The sequence below is a fragment of the Talpa occidentalis genome, unplaced genomic scaffold (assembly GCF_014898055.3).
Source record: "Talpa occidentalis isolate TD23 unplaced genomic scaffold, MPIMG_talOcc4v2.1 talOcc4.8, whole genome shotgun sequence".
In the NCBI taxonomy this organism is placed as follows: domain Eukaryota; kingdom Metazoa; phylum Chordata; class Mammalia; order Eulipotyphla; family Talpidae; genus Talpa; species Talpa occidentalis.
Genome location: NW_023605194.1, coordinates 95,066,074 through 95,081,651, shown reverse-complemented (window position 1 = coordinate 95,081,651; position 15,578 = coordinate 95,066,074). Strand labels below are relative to the sequence as shown.

Here is a 15,578-nt window from a genome sequence, read left to right as displayed (position 1 = left end):
CAAGTACAGGCACAGAACTTAAAAGATGCAAAAGATCACACAGTGAACATGAGTCTCCCTCACACTCACTCTGTCTCCAATGCTCCTTCCCAACTAGAAAATTACAGCTATTGTCTCTTGGATTAGAAATTACTCACTTTACAGACAGAAAAACTAAGCAATGACCCAGTTAAGTGATGTGTCATCAGCGGAAGAGAATCTTAGAAGTCAGTGTTTGAGGCAGAAAAAGCACCCAAAGGTCGTCGTCCTGGCCCTGCCACAGCAGAGCCCCAAGCCCCCAAGCCTTGAAGCCGGCGGGCCGGGGCAGCTCCGCGGGAGGCCCGCGGCAATGAAAGAGTTAACGCTCGGGCCCCGCCCCCCACCGCCTCTTCCGGGCAGAGGGGGCGGGTCTCGCGTCACTTCCTGGAGACTGGCTGAATCCGGAAGTGGTCCCCGAGGACGAGTTGCGGCTGAGGACCCCGCAGTGGTGCCAGCTTGGGGACCATGAGCTGGTGAGTGAGGCCCGGGCGGCTGAGTCCGCTGGAGCCCCCGGCCCGCGATGGCCGGGCCCCGCGTCCGTCTGGGGCCCCTCGTCTGCCCACTCGGACCCGCCGCCCCAGAGCGGGGCCCCCGCTGACCGGGGTTCTAGGGTCGCTCGGGAGTCCTCCCTCCGGTGCTCCTGGAGCCTTCATCTCTTGGCCGGACTCATCCGGAGGTGGGGCGGGGTCCCATTGGCCAGGGACCCCCGTGTCTGACTCTTTTCTTGACTTCTGTTCCAAGGAGCCCTCCCATCTCATCCCAGCTGCTGAGGGAGGGACTTCCCTGTTCCCACTTTTATAGCCTTTTAGGTGGAGGAAGCGCCTTTCTCCTCTGTGGTCCCCTCTCCGCCGCGCCCATCAGTCCGGAGCTCTGGTCCTCACTCTGGCAGTGTGGGCCCGGCTTACTGATGAAAACCCACTTGGTTTCAATTGACCTGTCTCTGCACCACTTAACGGTCTTCAAAAGAAAAAACTTGTTTCTCCTCTGGATGGGGCCAGATTTACATAGCCACACACCCAGTATAGGATTGGGCTAGTGTTAATCATTTCCAGGACACTTTACCCACCGCTCTTCCTCTAAAATAGACACAGCAAGCTTGAACATTATGGGAATTTTCAGACCCTGAGAAAAGTAGCCAGGATGGTCAGAGCAGCCGAGTCACAATTCCAGAACTGGTAGGTATATTGCTGTGAAACTGTTTGATACTTGGCTCGCGGTAGACACTCCATAATATCTGGTTGATTTTGCCGAAAGGACTACCTTCCAGCCCAAGGACTTGCAGTCCATAACCCCACACCTCAGTGACTCCAACTACAGCGTGTTTTATGAATACATTGCCCCACCTCACCCCAGATATGTACAAGATGAGTCCACCCTTTTGGAATCCAAGTTCTATTAGAGTAAGGAAGATGGTTCCCATCCTGTTATAATCTAACCTGATTCTTTACTCAAAGTAAGTACAAAGGAACTAGTTAGGGACAAATGACGGTACTAGCATATCTTTCCAGAAAGCTTTTGTAGGCTCACATTTGGCAGTCAGCTGAACTAAAGCACTGACCACAAACAGTTGATGTCAGTCAGTGTCAAGGACAACTCTCTAATGTAAAGTTTAAACCATTTCTGCTCTCCCCTGCCCGCACCTGACCCCTTGCTTCTGAGAGGAAGATTGATGGACAAATGCAGACACTCAGCAGCAGCAGGTGGAGGGAAGCCTGGAGCCATGCCCTAATGAGCCCCACAAGGAGCTGCTCATTTTCCTTCCACCTTTGCTCCAGGAGGCCAATAGAGGGCCAGGGCCTTAAAAAGCGAACTTTCCCACCTAGTTATAACCTAGTTAATGATGGGCAAAGAGGCAATTCCCTTTCCTAGGAGAATTACTGCCTTAAAGTGCCAGTCTGGGTATACCTGACCATATGATGTTGAGGCCACTTGTCTGCTGCAACTTGAACCTTTGGAGTTCTTTTGTCTAATTTCTCAAGATAAAAAGCAGAAAGTGTCGATGTTTTATATTGCTTAGATTGGCATTTACAATGTTGGAAAATGAATCAATCTTCATATCAGAAGAACTGAGCAGAGAGCAGTAAACGTGAATGATCCTCTGATCTGAGGCACATTGCTTTCTCCTATCTATGGAAAGTGCTATTTCTGAAAAGTGAGAGGCCTGTTTCCTAAAGTCTATCAGGTTAAAGAGAATTGAAATTGACAACTGTCTAGAAAAAGCTGAGGGTTTTCTATCCAGTAGAACTAATTTACCAGTACATCCACGTCTTGGCACCTCCTTAGACCGAAGGTCACAACCAAAAGGATGGCTTTGTCCCTAAAGCTGAGATCCTTTCTCTTCCTCTTTAGAGGGCTTCTGCGTCATTTCTTGCGTGGACCCTGACCCTCTCTCCCTGAGAAGGGAACAGCATCAGCGCCTGGGCACACAATCGCTTTCAGTTACTGGCTCAATGGCTGGCAAGGGGACCAGGGCTGGGTCCTTCTGATTCACTCCTGAAGTGGTTTTCCTGCTCCCAGAATGAATCCTTCCATTCATATGAGATTGGAATTCTCAGTGGGGGAAGAGACCAGAGTGACGTAGAGTCATCATGGGAGGCTGATGCCCAGGGTCAAGTTCACCAAGCACATGGGATCTGCCAGCCATCACTGAATGAGGGGCACACAACCCATGGTCCCCAGAGGATAACCATTGTTCAGAGCTAAGCTGGGCTTTCAAAATGTCACAGTGAGAAATGTCCAATATTGATGCCCTTTGCACACTGTGGACTTTGCATGAAGAGTGAGAGGTCTTTGTTCTCTGCTTCCTCTGTGCATGCAGCCCGCCCACCCCCTGTTTGTTTAGTGGGTATTGTGGCCTTCCTGTGCTACCTACCCTTCCACTCATCCACCCCTTTGCCTGTCAGCGGGGCAGGCCAGAGGGGCATCCTGCTAGGAAGAAGACATCAGGTGCTCAAATTTCAGATCTGATCCACTTCTTGGCCCCAAGCCAAGTGCTCTTGTCCCGTCCGTCCCTGCGTGTGTGTCTTTGTCTGTCTTTACTGTGATGTGAGTTAAATAGAATTAAGAATAGTGACTTTAACCTGCTTAGCTGTCTCCAGGCTTTGTAGCCTTCCCTAGAACCATGTGCTTGAAGGTGTTAGGCTTACATGATGAGGAAAAGGGGGACTGGAGGAAATCTTCCTATCTCCGTGGGTCTAGGAGTTTGCGAACAAAGGAAGTTCGTCAGTGCACATAAGTTTGGCTGGGAGATAGAGTGCTGAGTTTGGGTTCAGTCACTCACATGTGGCTTTCTCAGGCATTTGGTTTTTCACTGCCTTGTCTTCTCCATCTGTATAGTGGGATGGATACTCCTAGCTGACATTTTGCAGCCAACATCTGCTGGGAAAAGAATGGAGACTGTGCAGATACCATTTTTTTCCTGATGCTTCTGGGCCCTTCTACCCTGTCTAATCCTTACTGGTATTCTCTGGGGTCTGTCCTCTCCACCCCTCACCCCAGACCCCCATTCGCATCCTGCGCACCCTTCCCGTCATCTCAGGATTGACTGTGGCTCTTCTGGCTCTTCCTTTCCCTCTTTATTCCAGTGTCCAAACGCCCCCTGCTCTCCTCTGCCCCCACTCTATGTGCTCTTCCCTCTGCCTGAAATTCTCTTCCAACCGCCAGTCCATGTATCCTTCAAGTGTCAGCACAGCCTTCACCTCTGACAGTTTTGCCTGCATGGCCCCACTCACCCTGTGAAGCTGAGTCGGGGCCCCTCCTCTGACCTGGAGTGTTGACTGACTTGTCAGTTACCTGCTCGTTATTAAGAGCAGGACTGTCCTCTCGGTCATCACTGTGTTCCTAGCAGTCAGTGAATGTCTGCTGAAAGTATGAATGAGAACTTTTTTTTTTTTTTGCCATTTACTAAATTGCCTTAGCTCAAAAAATTTTGTAAGATAATTCCATGTAAAATCTCTAATCTCTTCCTGAAATAGAGAGCACTTTTAGTACTACTATTTTTTTTTTTAAAAAAGATTTATTTATTTATTTATTTATTTATTTATTTATACAAGCACTGGGTACAGTCAGAAGCGCGGGAGGGTGAGAGAATTCACCAGAGCCAGAGCGGGGAGCAGAGCAGGCAGAAGGACCGAAGTACACTGCTGAGGGGAGCAGCGGGCGGCAGGAGAGGTCTGCGCGCCATGTGGGACCCTCCTCAGGTGGCCGGCGAGCAGCCGGGGATCAAACCGGTGCTGCAGAGGCTGCGGGGCAGCTTCGCAACCCAGCGCTCAACCGCTGCGCCACTGGGGAGGCCTTTTTAGTACTACTATTAAATTGACTGATGAAAGACGTGACTTTCAGGCCTCTGTGAGGATGCCTCTGATTCCTCTCCTCTCTCCCCAACCCCCCATCCCAAATTCCTTACTTCAGTATTTCCATAGCACTGCTTCTACCATATTCCATGTTGCTCTAAATGTGACAAGTGTGCGCCTCTCTCTCTGTGAGAACAGATCTACAGCTGCATCTCTGTGTGCACATATTGTCTTCCATATAGGAGGCACCTAATCGGTGAATGTTAAATGAAATCAGTGGAATACAAAGAAAGGATGGTAAACTGCTGGGTCAGACAGAACCATCTATTCTGTTGCAAACTTCTCAATGGAGTCTCTTCCCTCTGTTATCACCACTGCGGTCTTATCTTTGTCATAGTGCTTTAAATTTTTCGAGTTATCTTCCCATCGGACCTTACCCTCATACCTGTCCTTTGAAGTATGCCAGGCAGGCCTCATACCCCCTTTGACAATGTAGAGCACCCTCAGGGAGTGCCTGACACAATCGGAACTAAAGCCCGCATCCCCTGAGCATTCCCTCCACAGAACAGGAGCATTAGAAAAGTGGTAGACCAATCCAGGCTGGTTAGATCCCAGAGGAAAATATCTTACTGTACTGGGCTGTCTCACATACCAGGCTGGTAGTAAATTACAGGAAGTTGCAGTTTCACACATGAAGTGATAGTGGAAGCCCCATGTCTAGACCACCAGGTATTCTAGACCATTTCAACTTCTTCCCACCATGGAGCTTCCTTGCCTAGGGCAGCCTGGCCACTCACTCCCCGGGCACAAGCCAAGCTCACTCAGTGTTTTCCTTCTCTGTAGAGGGCATGGTAACGCCTGGGAGATCACGAATGAGTGACGAAGTCTATGAATATATGCCTTCAACATGGCCTTGGACACAAATATAGAACATCTCATCCCTACTATTTGTGGTGAAAGGGGAAGGACCTTTTTCCAGATTTTAGAGTAGTGGGGAAAAGTCTTATATCTTGAGTCCCACAGCTGCTTCTTATATCCAAAGTGTTTTCTTATATATTCTACTTTTTAAGTAAATCTGGGGAGGGAGCTTTAGAATTGATAATTAAGCTACTGGAATTGTTTTTCTAAGCCCATTATTTCGGCAGCTAATCCATTAAATGGGGTCTGTTATGGTGTGTTGCACATAGATAATGCCCAATGAATAATCATTGCTTTAATGCTTATCAAACATTTATAGTGGACAAGGGCCTGCACGGAAATGTTGTGGGATATTCAAAAGGCTTTAAGAATTGACCCGAGTCGTTCGCCAGTGTATGGAAAGTGCCAGTGATCCGCAGAAATGACAACAGATGCTGTTGGTGTAGCATCAAGAAAGACTTCTAGGGCCTCCCCGGTGGCGCAGCGGTTGAGCGCTGGGTTGCGAATCTGCCCGCGCCCTCTGCGGCGCCGGTTCGATCCCCGGCTGCTCCCTGGCCACCGGAGGAGGGTCCCACATGGCGCGCAGACCTCTCCTGCCGCCCGCTGCTCCCCTCAGCAGTGTACCTCGGTCCTTCTGCCTGCTCTGCTCCCCGCTCTGGCTCTGGTGAATTCTCTCACCCTCCCGCGCTTCTGACTGTACCCAGTGCATGTATAAACAAAACAAACAAACAAACAAATAAATAAATAAAACATGAAAAAAAAAAAAAAAAAAGAAAGACTTCTAAGAGAGGATGTATTTTAATGGAACCTAGACCCAGCAAGTATGTATTATTTCAGTGGGGTGCGTCAGGTCCAGGATAGAAGAGTGGAGTGAATCAGGTGCAGGGAGACAGAACTCTACAAGGGTTTTGGGGTGGACAGTCAGCAGGCAGGTTTGAGTTTAGTTTGAGGCTTCACTGATGAGAGTTGGCTCTGTACTAAGTGGTCAGGGCTTTCAGTGCTGTGCTAAGGAATTGAAATTGAACTTTTTGAAAAGTGAAGGTTTTTAAGGGTACTGTTGTTTGTTATTTGGTTGTTTTTAATGGGTTATAGTAAGAAATACAGAAGGGATAGCTATAAAGAACACTAGCTGTATTCTTTATAAAAACTTACTCCATAGATTTAAAAATGGTAGATCACATTCTGGAAAAGAAAACCCAGTGGACAGAAGCCTATAGCAAGATGATTGGTTTATTAATAATCAGGGAAAAATAGATTAAACCAACAATGAGATGCCATTTGCAGTCATCGACTGGCAAAAATTTGAGTCTGGCCATGCCAAGTATCCGAGGATGAAGAACAGTGGGGATTCACATGGACTTGAAGGGGAAGTGTCCATTCATACAGTCACTTTGGAGAGTCTGCAGTACCTCACACAGCTGGGGACACACCTGCCTCCTCACCCTGTAAAACCCCTCACCTGCACAGCAAGAGACATGCCCCAGGTGGTTAGGTGCTTCTTCGTTTGAGGATGCCCGTCCTCCGGAGAGTGGGTAAACAATAATAGCCACATAATGAAGTACTAGGTAGTAGTTAAATGGAGGAAGAGAGCTCTGTGTGTCAGCATGGACAGGTCTCAGAATTATAATGCTGAACATAAAAGGCTAGTTTCAGTACATCCAGTATCGTGCATAAAGCTTTGACCTGTGAGACCGCACTGGACTGTGCCTATGGACTTAAAACGTAGGTAGTAAAAGTATAGAAATAACAAATCCGAAATTCAGGACAGTGGCTCCTGTAGGGCAGCAAGGAGGGCGAGAAGGAACTGGCATGACACACTAGGCACTTCAACAGCCCCCGCTGTGCTACACTTAAAGGAGCAGTGCAGGTATCGCTTAGCGTTAGAACCCGACAACACCTAGTGAGCTTTTATTACCTGTCCACTCTAGTTTTCTGAGCGCTTGCGCTACCTTGTCCTACTCTCTGTAACTTTTGTCATGCCTGACCTGAGCGGCAGTGGCACTCGGGCTACCTCGGCTCTCGCAGCAGAGAGTCCTTGCAGCCTGTGGCCAGTAGCTGAGGGTGACTGAGGGATGGACGAGGAGTGAGTTTCCAGCTCAGCCCTCCTCCTCCTTCCACTGCCTGCTTTCTAGGGGCCAAACCTTCAGCAGAGAAGAGGAGGAGACAGAGTGAAAGCTCGTTTTATAATTCCTGGTTGGTAAGAGTAGAAGTGGAGATTAGAGATAGCGCCTCCAAAGCTAGCCAGCTGGTCAGGTGCTTCCCAGAGCCTGTCTGCACCTCAGTGGCTGTTAACCTGTCATAGTGCACACCAGGCCATTGCGTGGCTGTCCAACTTGTTGAGCAAGTGGGGCCTCAGAATGCCTTGTGTTTCCTTCCCTTTTGTGAGACGGGGAGATCCACTTTATAAGCTTGCTTTCTTAACAGCTTACAGTGGGAAAAGGTAATGCTTTCTCTGTCAGACTGCCTCCTTGGGTTACCTTCCTTTCTCTCTTATCTTGACCGTTAGGTGCTTCATCAGCCTCCAGACTTCTGTCACAAGTGCTTATACTTTTCAGAAGTCACCACTCAATTTTAACCAAATGCATTAACTTGGGCCTGGCAGTGGAACATCATGGTGTGGAATAGCCGCTTGCCCCCAGAACAGAACAAATTATTTCAGGTTTCCTAACCATACTTACCTCTGGTCACTTTGTCCACATCACCCAGTCTCGACCTCAGTTTGATCATCATCATCAAAATCCCACCACCACCATCTTTCCAAGGACTGTGTACAGACTGCTTCCTGTACGCAGGGCAGGAACTACTTTCAGCATTAAAGTCATTTTGCCTCCACTGCGACGCTACGAGATGGGTGTATTATTATCCTGTTGTATAGACCAGGAAACAGACACGGGAAGGAGTGTTGGTTTTCTTAACTGGTAATTGGCAGAGCCAGGACTTAAACCCACACAGTCTGGCTCCAGGGCGCTGTCTCGTGTGTGAGATACAGGAGTGCACACTTGGCCGGAACTGACCGCAAGGGGTGCCTGGACTGCCGTCGGTGTTCAGGGAATGGTCGCCCCAGTGAGATGCTGTCCAAGAGCGCACACTCTGAGACCTTGCGCAAGGCTCTGTGATTTGTCAGAGGTCAACCTAGGGAGCAGTGGGGAAGGAGAGGTCACAGCTGAGCTGGGTGATTGTCCGGATCCCAGTGACAAATCAGCCAAGTCACAGTCATGCCTTTTATTTTTAAACACACACACATACCTCCTCAGACTGGCAGCCAGTTGGGGTCATGTTCTACGTGCTCTGGCTGTGGATGGGGCTAAAAGAGGGGAAGGGCTGAGGGGAGGCCAGAGAGGCTGCGGTTCCAGACACTGGAAATGGGTCATTTGCAGCTCACTCCTTTGCCCCTTTTGATGGGGTCTCTCACGCCCTGGCTCGGGCTGAACTTTCTTTGGTCTGTTGGCACTGCGGCCAGCTGGCCCTACAGAGAGGGTGGCATCTAACAAGCAGCTGCTCTCTTGGAGCCAGCTGACTCTCCATGAGCCCTGCCTTGGCCCTGGCTTCTGTTTCCTCTCCATTTGTCAAGGTGGCAGTAGCCTGACTGCGGCCTCAGACTAGAAAAGGCAGCGACCTAAGGATAGAGTAACAGAAGGAGGGGGGAGGGGCTTGTCCTTCCAGCCTGCAGAAACTGCTGCCTTTCGCCCACCTTCCTGCTCCAGCGAGACAGTGACTCAGGTCCAGACCACTCCCCCGGGAGCCAGGATTCCAGCCACTATCAACCACCGCCTACTCTTTGCTCAGCCCGCCCTCTCTCTCACCTCTCCCTCTCCCACTGCCCCCCAAACTGTGATCTCTGCCCAGCTAGAGATACCAAAAAGATACAGGGTGGGGAAGACTGAATCATCTCGGGGCTTCTTTCCACCCCCATGCCAGGCCTGAGCTCACTGGCGTTCAGTAGCAACAAATCCCAAGGCGAAGACCAGGGAGAGTGTGGGCTTCGGCTCCTTTGCCCTCTCCTTTGTCATGGAAGTGGAGGACTCTCCAAAGAAGGCAGATCTCGAGGGATCTGCTGGGGTGACCAGGGGATCCCCACCCAACTACCATCTGGGCCTGCCTCTTGTCTCTGCCTCTGCAGAGGAGGGGGTGAGGAAACAAAAGATTGAGAAACCTACCAAATTGAAAATGCAAAAGAGCTGTTTTGTAAATAGACATTACACAAGAGCAGGAGTTTTTGGGAAAGGTTTTACTGAGACAGACAGAATTAGCCAGCTGGCATCATGCTGCTAATAGAGATATTTACTGTTTGAAAAAGTATATTTGTAGCTTTGGAGAACATCCTGTTGACTTTTCTTTATTGTGAAAGAAAATAGAATCTTTTTTTCCTCCTTTCCCTCTGTATACATGAAACTTTTTTTCTTTTTTGAGGTGGGGCATGTTGGGGTTGGAGAAGGGTTGCGTTGAGAGAAATGTTTTCTTCATTTTGTTGTTGAGACCAGAATATCCCTCCTCCTGCCCTCGGTGCACATAGAATAGAATAGAACTGGAATCAAGTGAGGAATCCTACTCCAGCGCCCTCTTGATTTCTTCCAGAACACAGCTTCTCTGGGGAGCTAACCCAGTCTTTTCTCTGGATGATTCCATGGGGAGAACCCTGAGGAAATCTGTGAGGAGGAGGAAGAGGAGGAGGAGGAGAAAAAGGAGGAACAAAACTCCCAACACCTAGTGAGCCTCTCCATGCGCTGGAGGTCTGCCAGGCTTGGCCCCAAGTGACCCAGCTGTGCCAACGCAGCGCTGCTCCTAGAGATGCTGTGATGCTGTCACTCCTGCCTCACGCTTCCCAAAGCAGCCCTTTCTCCTGAGGAAGTCCCTGCATTCAGTGGGCATGAAATCAGGGACTCCATGAGAAGCAGTGGCAGACAAGCTCACTGGAGTGTAGTTGTTTTGCTCTTTCCTGTCACTGTCCTCTCCTTTCACCTTTCACCTCATCCAGCAAGAATGTGCCGCTCCTTGTGTGGCAGAGAATCTGATCCTCCCACCAGAGTGCCTGTCCAGTGTCCAGTCTATTTCTCTGGCACATTGGAGCACATCTGCCATTTGGCAGCCTTGGAATGTACCCAGGAAACTCATCCCCCTTCATCTTTCCTCATAGGCTCTTTACAAGGCTTTTCCCTTGACCCATACTCCAGGAACTTCATCAGGCTTTGCTTTCGATACCAAAGGCCAGTCGGTTTTCTCCATCTCCACTGAATATACTTTCCCTTGACCCTGGTAGTTGTGGTTGGTTATCCTACCCTTTTTCTGGTTTGTTTTTAGTCAGATAAAGATTGGGTGACAAAGATAATGATGGTATCGTTCTCTGTTCTTTATATAGCCTTACCTAAGAGTAGCTTTTCTCAGGAACCTTATATATGGTGTTTTATAGGGTCCTTAGGGCAATGTAGTTTTTTACTCATTCATTTCATAATCATTCAGTGTTTACTGTATGCGTAAAACTAGACTGTAAACTCCATGAAATCATAGAATGTCTGTCTTGCTCATGCTGATATCCTAGAACCTACCATAGTGCTAGGCATAAAGGAGGCCCTTAATAAACGTTGACTGAATCTTCCTTCCATGAATAGTTGAAATAAGCACGATTCTAGAATGTACTTACAGGAGTTGCAAAGTAGCAAACATTAATTTCTGCTTCTGGGGCGCTTGTGTGTCCTAACCAGAAAGCAGGTTGTATAACCCGAGAGTCCATTAACTTGTGCCTTACCAAGCAGGGTTTGCTTCCATAATGCAAGGATAGCTCGTTTCAGGAAGTACATGCACACAGTTCATGCGATGCTAGGTCAAGAATACACTGTCAGATCAACCCATGCTGAAAAGTCATTGATAGAACCCAAAGATCCAATTTTTGTATTTTTGTAAAATAGGAACAGAAAGATGTTACCTTATTACTAGGAAACTGAAGCCTCTTCATATTTATTATAAAGATTAACCTCAAAGCGTTCTTACTAAAGTCAAAAACATTTTTTTACTACAACTTCTAGCAAATGTAGTAACACAAGATAAGAAATAGGTATAAAATGTTGGGGAAGAAAAGGAAGTAAAGATGTAGGTTCTTCAAAACTTCATAAATATGTGCGTTTTTAGTAAGAAATAGCCTGTTTGGGAATAGTAGGGGGCTCCAGATGATTTTGAAATTCATCTTAAATGTTAAAACAAGTTATAAAATAATCAAGAAATTATCTGAAAAGTAAATATAATGAGAAGGAACTTGCTTTATTAGGTATTAAGAGCTGTTGTAAACCTAAATAATTAATCTAAGTCATTGATGAAAGAATAGGTCTGAAGTATGAAGTGAAAGCACTGAACTCTGAGAAAATGATCATGCTAAAACAGCTGGCTCCCTATACACTCAAACTTTAGAAGCATTATTCACAGCAGCCCCAAAGTGGAAACAACCCAGATGAATGGATAAACTGAACAGAGTATATCCATACAATGGAATATCACTCAGTGATTTAAAAAGAAATGACACACTGATACATGTTACAGTAAAGGTGATCCTTAACATTTTGCTAAACAAAAGAAGCCATCACTGAAGGCCACATATACAGTAGCGCCCCCCTCCCCACTTATTTGTGGTTTCAGTTTCCATGATCTTAATTTCCCCTGTCCTCAGTCAACTGTGGTCCAGAAATATTATGTACAATGTTATTTTGAGAGAAAAACATTTGCATAGATTTTGTTACAGTATTTGTTGTTTCATTATTATTTCTTACTTTGCCTAATTTAGAAATTAAACTTCATCATAATTTAAATTATGTACCAAAAAACCCCCATGGTATATCTAGTGTTCAGTATTCCCCTCAGCTTCAGGCATCCACTAGGAGTCTTGAAATATATTCCCTCTATTATATGAAATTCCAGAGTAGGCAAAGCCATAGACACAGAAAGTAAATTAATGGTTGTCAGGGACTGGAGGGAAGTGAGAAACAGGTGACTGCTGATAGATACAGTTTCTTTTGGGGGTGATGAAAACGTTCTGAAATTAGTGGTATTGTTTGCACAACTCTGAATTTACTCGAAACCCACCAAATTGTATACTTTAAAAGGATAAATGTTATGGTAGGCGAATTATTTCTCAAAACTTTTAAAAAAATAAATCAAGATGAGTAAAGATGTCAGACTGAATACATACATCTAATTTGTCTTCTCACAAATCCCACAAAAAGCGGAGTAAAGCAGTTTTTCAAAGACTAGGTGTCTCTAGAAGTGAGTGAAGTCAAGTGCTGAGACCAGGAGGTTTGGTTGAAAGGTGTTTATGGGTAAGTTTTGAGCCCTACCACCTCCTCCCCAACTCCACTTCACTGGGAGACTGCCCCTGCCTGACCCTGGCAAAAGAATGAAGGGGCCCCACCCCTGCAGAGTATGAAGCAGGGAGTTTTTATAGTAGAGCACACAAAGGTGGATTTACCATGTGAAACCAATAAAGCTTAAGCATCAGGGCCCCCACCTACATGAACCTTGTCCAAGGCACTGGAAGGAGCCCATGGGTTCACATGAGCCTATGTTTCTATAATGTGGAAAGTGCATTTACACTGTGCTCATTTGAAAAAGCCTCTGTCTTCACGACCGCGTTTAGACTACCCCTCAGCTTAGGCAGCTTTGGAGTAGCCTAGGCCTTTTTTAGGATAGAATTAGAGCATTTACCTTGGGAGTGTTCTGTTTTAACTGCATTTTGTAAAAACATTTTCAGAAAGTGGCTTGCTCATTTAAATTTGATAAAACATTTAAATGTCAGGTGGATTTAACATCAAGGACCCAACAAAGATAGCAAAACTCGTGATATACCCTCCTACAAGGACATCAGTGACAAACCCAGTACTTTAATTAATTCCAAGAGCATTAAAGATTAGTTGTTGTACAGGAAAACTTAAAATGTGTCCTGAAATTTTACTTAGTTTATGAAAGAAACGTGAGATTTTCCTAAACTTTATAACATTCCTAAAATACGTGTGTGTGTGTGTGTGTGTGTGTGTGTGTATTACCAGCAAGGTAGGAAAAATAGTTTTTTAAAAATGTCAGAAAAAAAAAATTCAATCAACTGTACTAGAGAAATGGCTGAATTATCTTTTCTCACTAAGAAAATGATGTTACCAACACTGTGTCACATGCAAAGGCAATCATAGACTATGCAGCCAAAAAACTGTAGGGAGGGCCTCCCCGGTGGCGCAGCGGTTGAGTGCTGGGTTGAGAAGCTGCCCACAGCCTCTGCAGCGCCAGTTCAATCCCCGGCTGCTCCCCGGACCGGTGGAGAGTCCCACATGGCTCGCAGACCTCTCCTGCCTCACCTGCTGCTCCCCTCAGCAGTGTATTTCAGTCCTTCTGCCTGTTCTGCTCCCTGCTCTGACTCTGGTGAATTCTCTCACCCTCCCGTGCTTCTGACTGTACCCAGTGCTTGTATAAATAAATAAATCTTAAAAAAAAAAAAAAAAAAAAAAAAAAAACGTAAAATGCTCACATCCTTTGACCCAGCAATTTAAAAAAAAAACTGTAGGGAGATACAGAGGTATGTCAGGCAGATGTTTAATAAAATATCCACTTAACTTGATTTTCTGATGTTCATAATAACTTTAAACTTTTACCACTAATAATTTTGTTACATTTTTTCCTCCATATAAACCTTCATTTTCATGCCTATTTTTATTTTTGTAATTTTGTATTTTTTTTTAAAGGCATACAAAATTGTATAAGCTTCAATCGCCAAAAAAACACAGACCTACCTCAAGCACATTTGAGGCCAGGATCTACCACACAAAGGCAGGAGGCTGAAGGGGATGAGCCCACTCAGTGCTGAGACACACACATTCCCTTCCTCTCAGCATACACATACCCTGCTCTGCTCATGGAGCTGCCTAGAAAGCTGATCTGGACCTTTATTCCTAAAGTAAGAGAGAACAAGAATCTCCTCAGGGAGTTTTACCTCCCCAGAAGAAAAAGCTAGATACTGACCTCAGAAACTCCCCACAAAACTGTTTAGCCAGATCACTATCCACAATAGACAGACATTATCCATGTACTCACAACTGCTTCTGAGCTTTTTTATCCACAGTCACATGTGGGTGGGCAGCCAAGAGTTACCATACATCCAGGCAAGTTTTTAGTATGAAAACCAGAGATTAAAACAAACAAAAAACCTTGGAGGGAAACTGATACTATAAAGGAAGAAGAAATCTTTTTTAAAAGCTACCAAGATTTTTAGCAAGATAAGACACTCATGAAATTAAAATGGGATACCATTTTTTTAAAAGGACATCCTGAAAATTAAAAAGAGCTCTCAGGAATTTGAAAATGAGAGCAGAAGTAAAAAATGTTACAGAAATGTTAGAAGATAAGGAAATGTTGAAAAATAGAGAAATGAGAGGACCCACCAAAGAGGATCAGAATTACAAGAATTTCAGAGATAAACAGGAAGTAGAGAGAAAGAAATCAACAACAAATTATTTTTAATTCTAGCATTAAAGATTATAAATTGAAAGAGTCCTAGTCCTATGAGTACCCCACCACAGTGGATGAAAATAGAACCACAAGTTACTTTGATATGAAATTTTATATCACTGGGGTCAAGCATATAATCCTGTAAGCTTGCATAAAGAACATGAAAAGATGAAAATCATAATGACTTTAGACTTCATGCAGCAGAAGTGAGAAATTAGAAGCCAGGGAAGCAGTGGTGTTGAAATTCTGAAAAAAAAAAATCATATCTGGCCTGTAATTCAATACCCAGCCAAACTAGTGTGAGGGTAGCATAAAAGAGGTTTTAATAATGCAAAGTCTCAAAAATTATTTCACGTGCATTTTCTCTGCCCAGATGAGGAGTAAACCACGAAAGAGGAAAACTTGGAATTCAGGTAGAAAAATTCCTGGGAGAGAAGCTAAGAAAATCCCTGTGAGGGTGATACAGGAAGAGCCAGCACTACACCAGGCTAGAGGACTGGTGCAGGTCAAAAATCCAGTAGAGACTACTTCAAATGTGATAGAGCACCTCCATAAATAAATGCCTTGAGAGCAGATTCAAACGATCAAGATTCAATAGGGTTAAGTGTGTAGAAAATTCAGCAAATGAAAGAAAAGTTCCTGATTATAGTGGGGGAAAGTAGAAGCATATGTGCTGCTACTAGTTATGTATTGCTGTGTAACAAGTTACCCCACAACTAGTGTCTCACAACAATACCAGCTTCTATGGTCAGGAATGCAGGAGCGGCTTGGCTCCCAAGTTGGGGTTTGGCTGGGACTCTCCAGGTTGTGATTCTTTGACTTGGCTGTGGCTGAACAATCTCCTGGGTGCAACATGCAGGAAGGAAAACAAATAAA

The 15,578-nt window shown here is 45.7% G+C and overlaps 1 protein-coding gene across 1 annotated transcript in view; it reads left to right on the top strand.

Moving 5' to 3' along the window:
• The first annotated feature begins 413 nt into the window (after window positions 1-413).
• Window positions 414-15,578, top strand: part of BIN3 (bridging integrator 3) — a 48,949-nt gene continuing 33,784 nt past the window's right edge. The window contains exon 1 of the mRNA XM_037497273.2: window positions 414-491. Coding sequence (XP_037353170.1) covers window positions 484-491 — 8 coding nt within the window. The 5' untranslated portion in view covers window positions 414-483. The remainder of the gene's footprint in view (window positions 492-15,578) is intronic.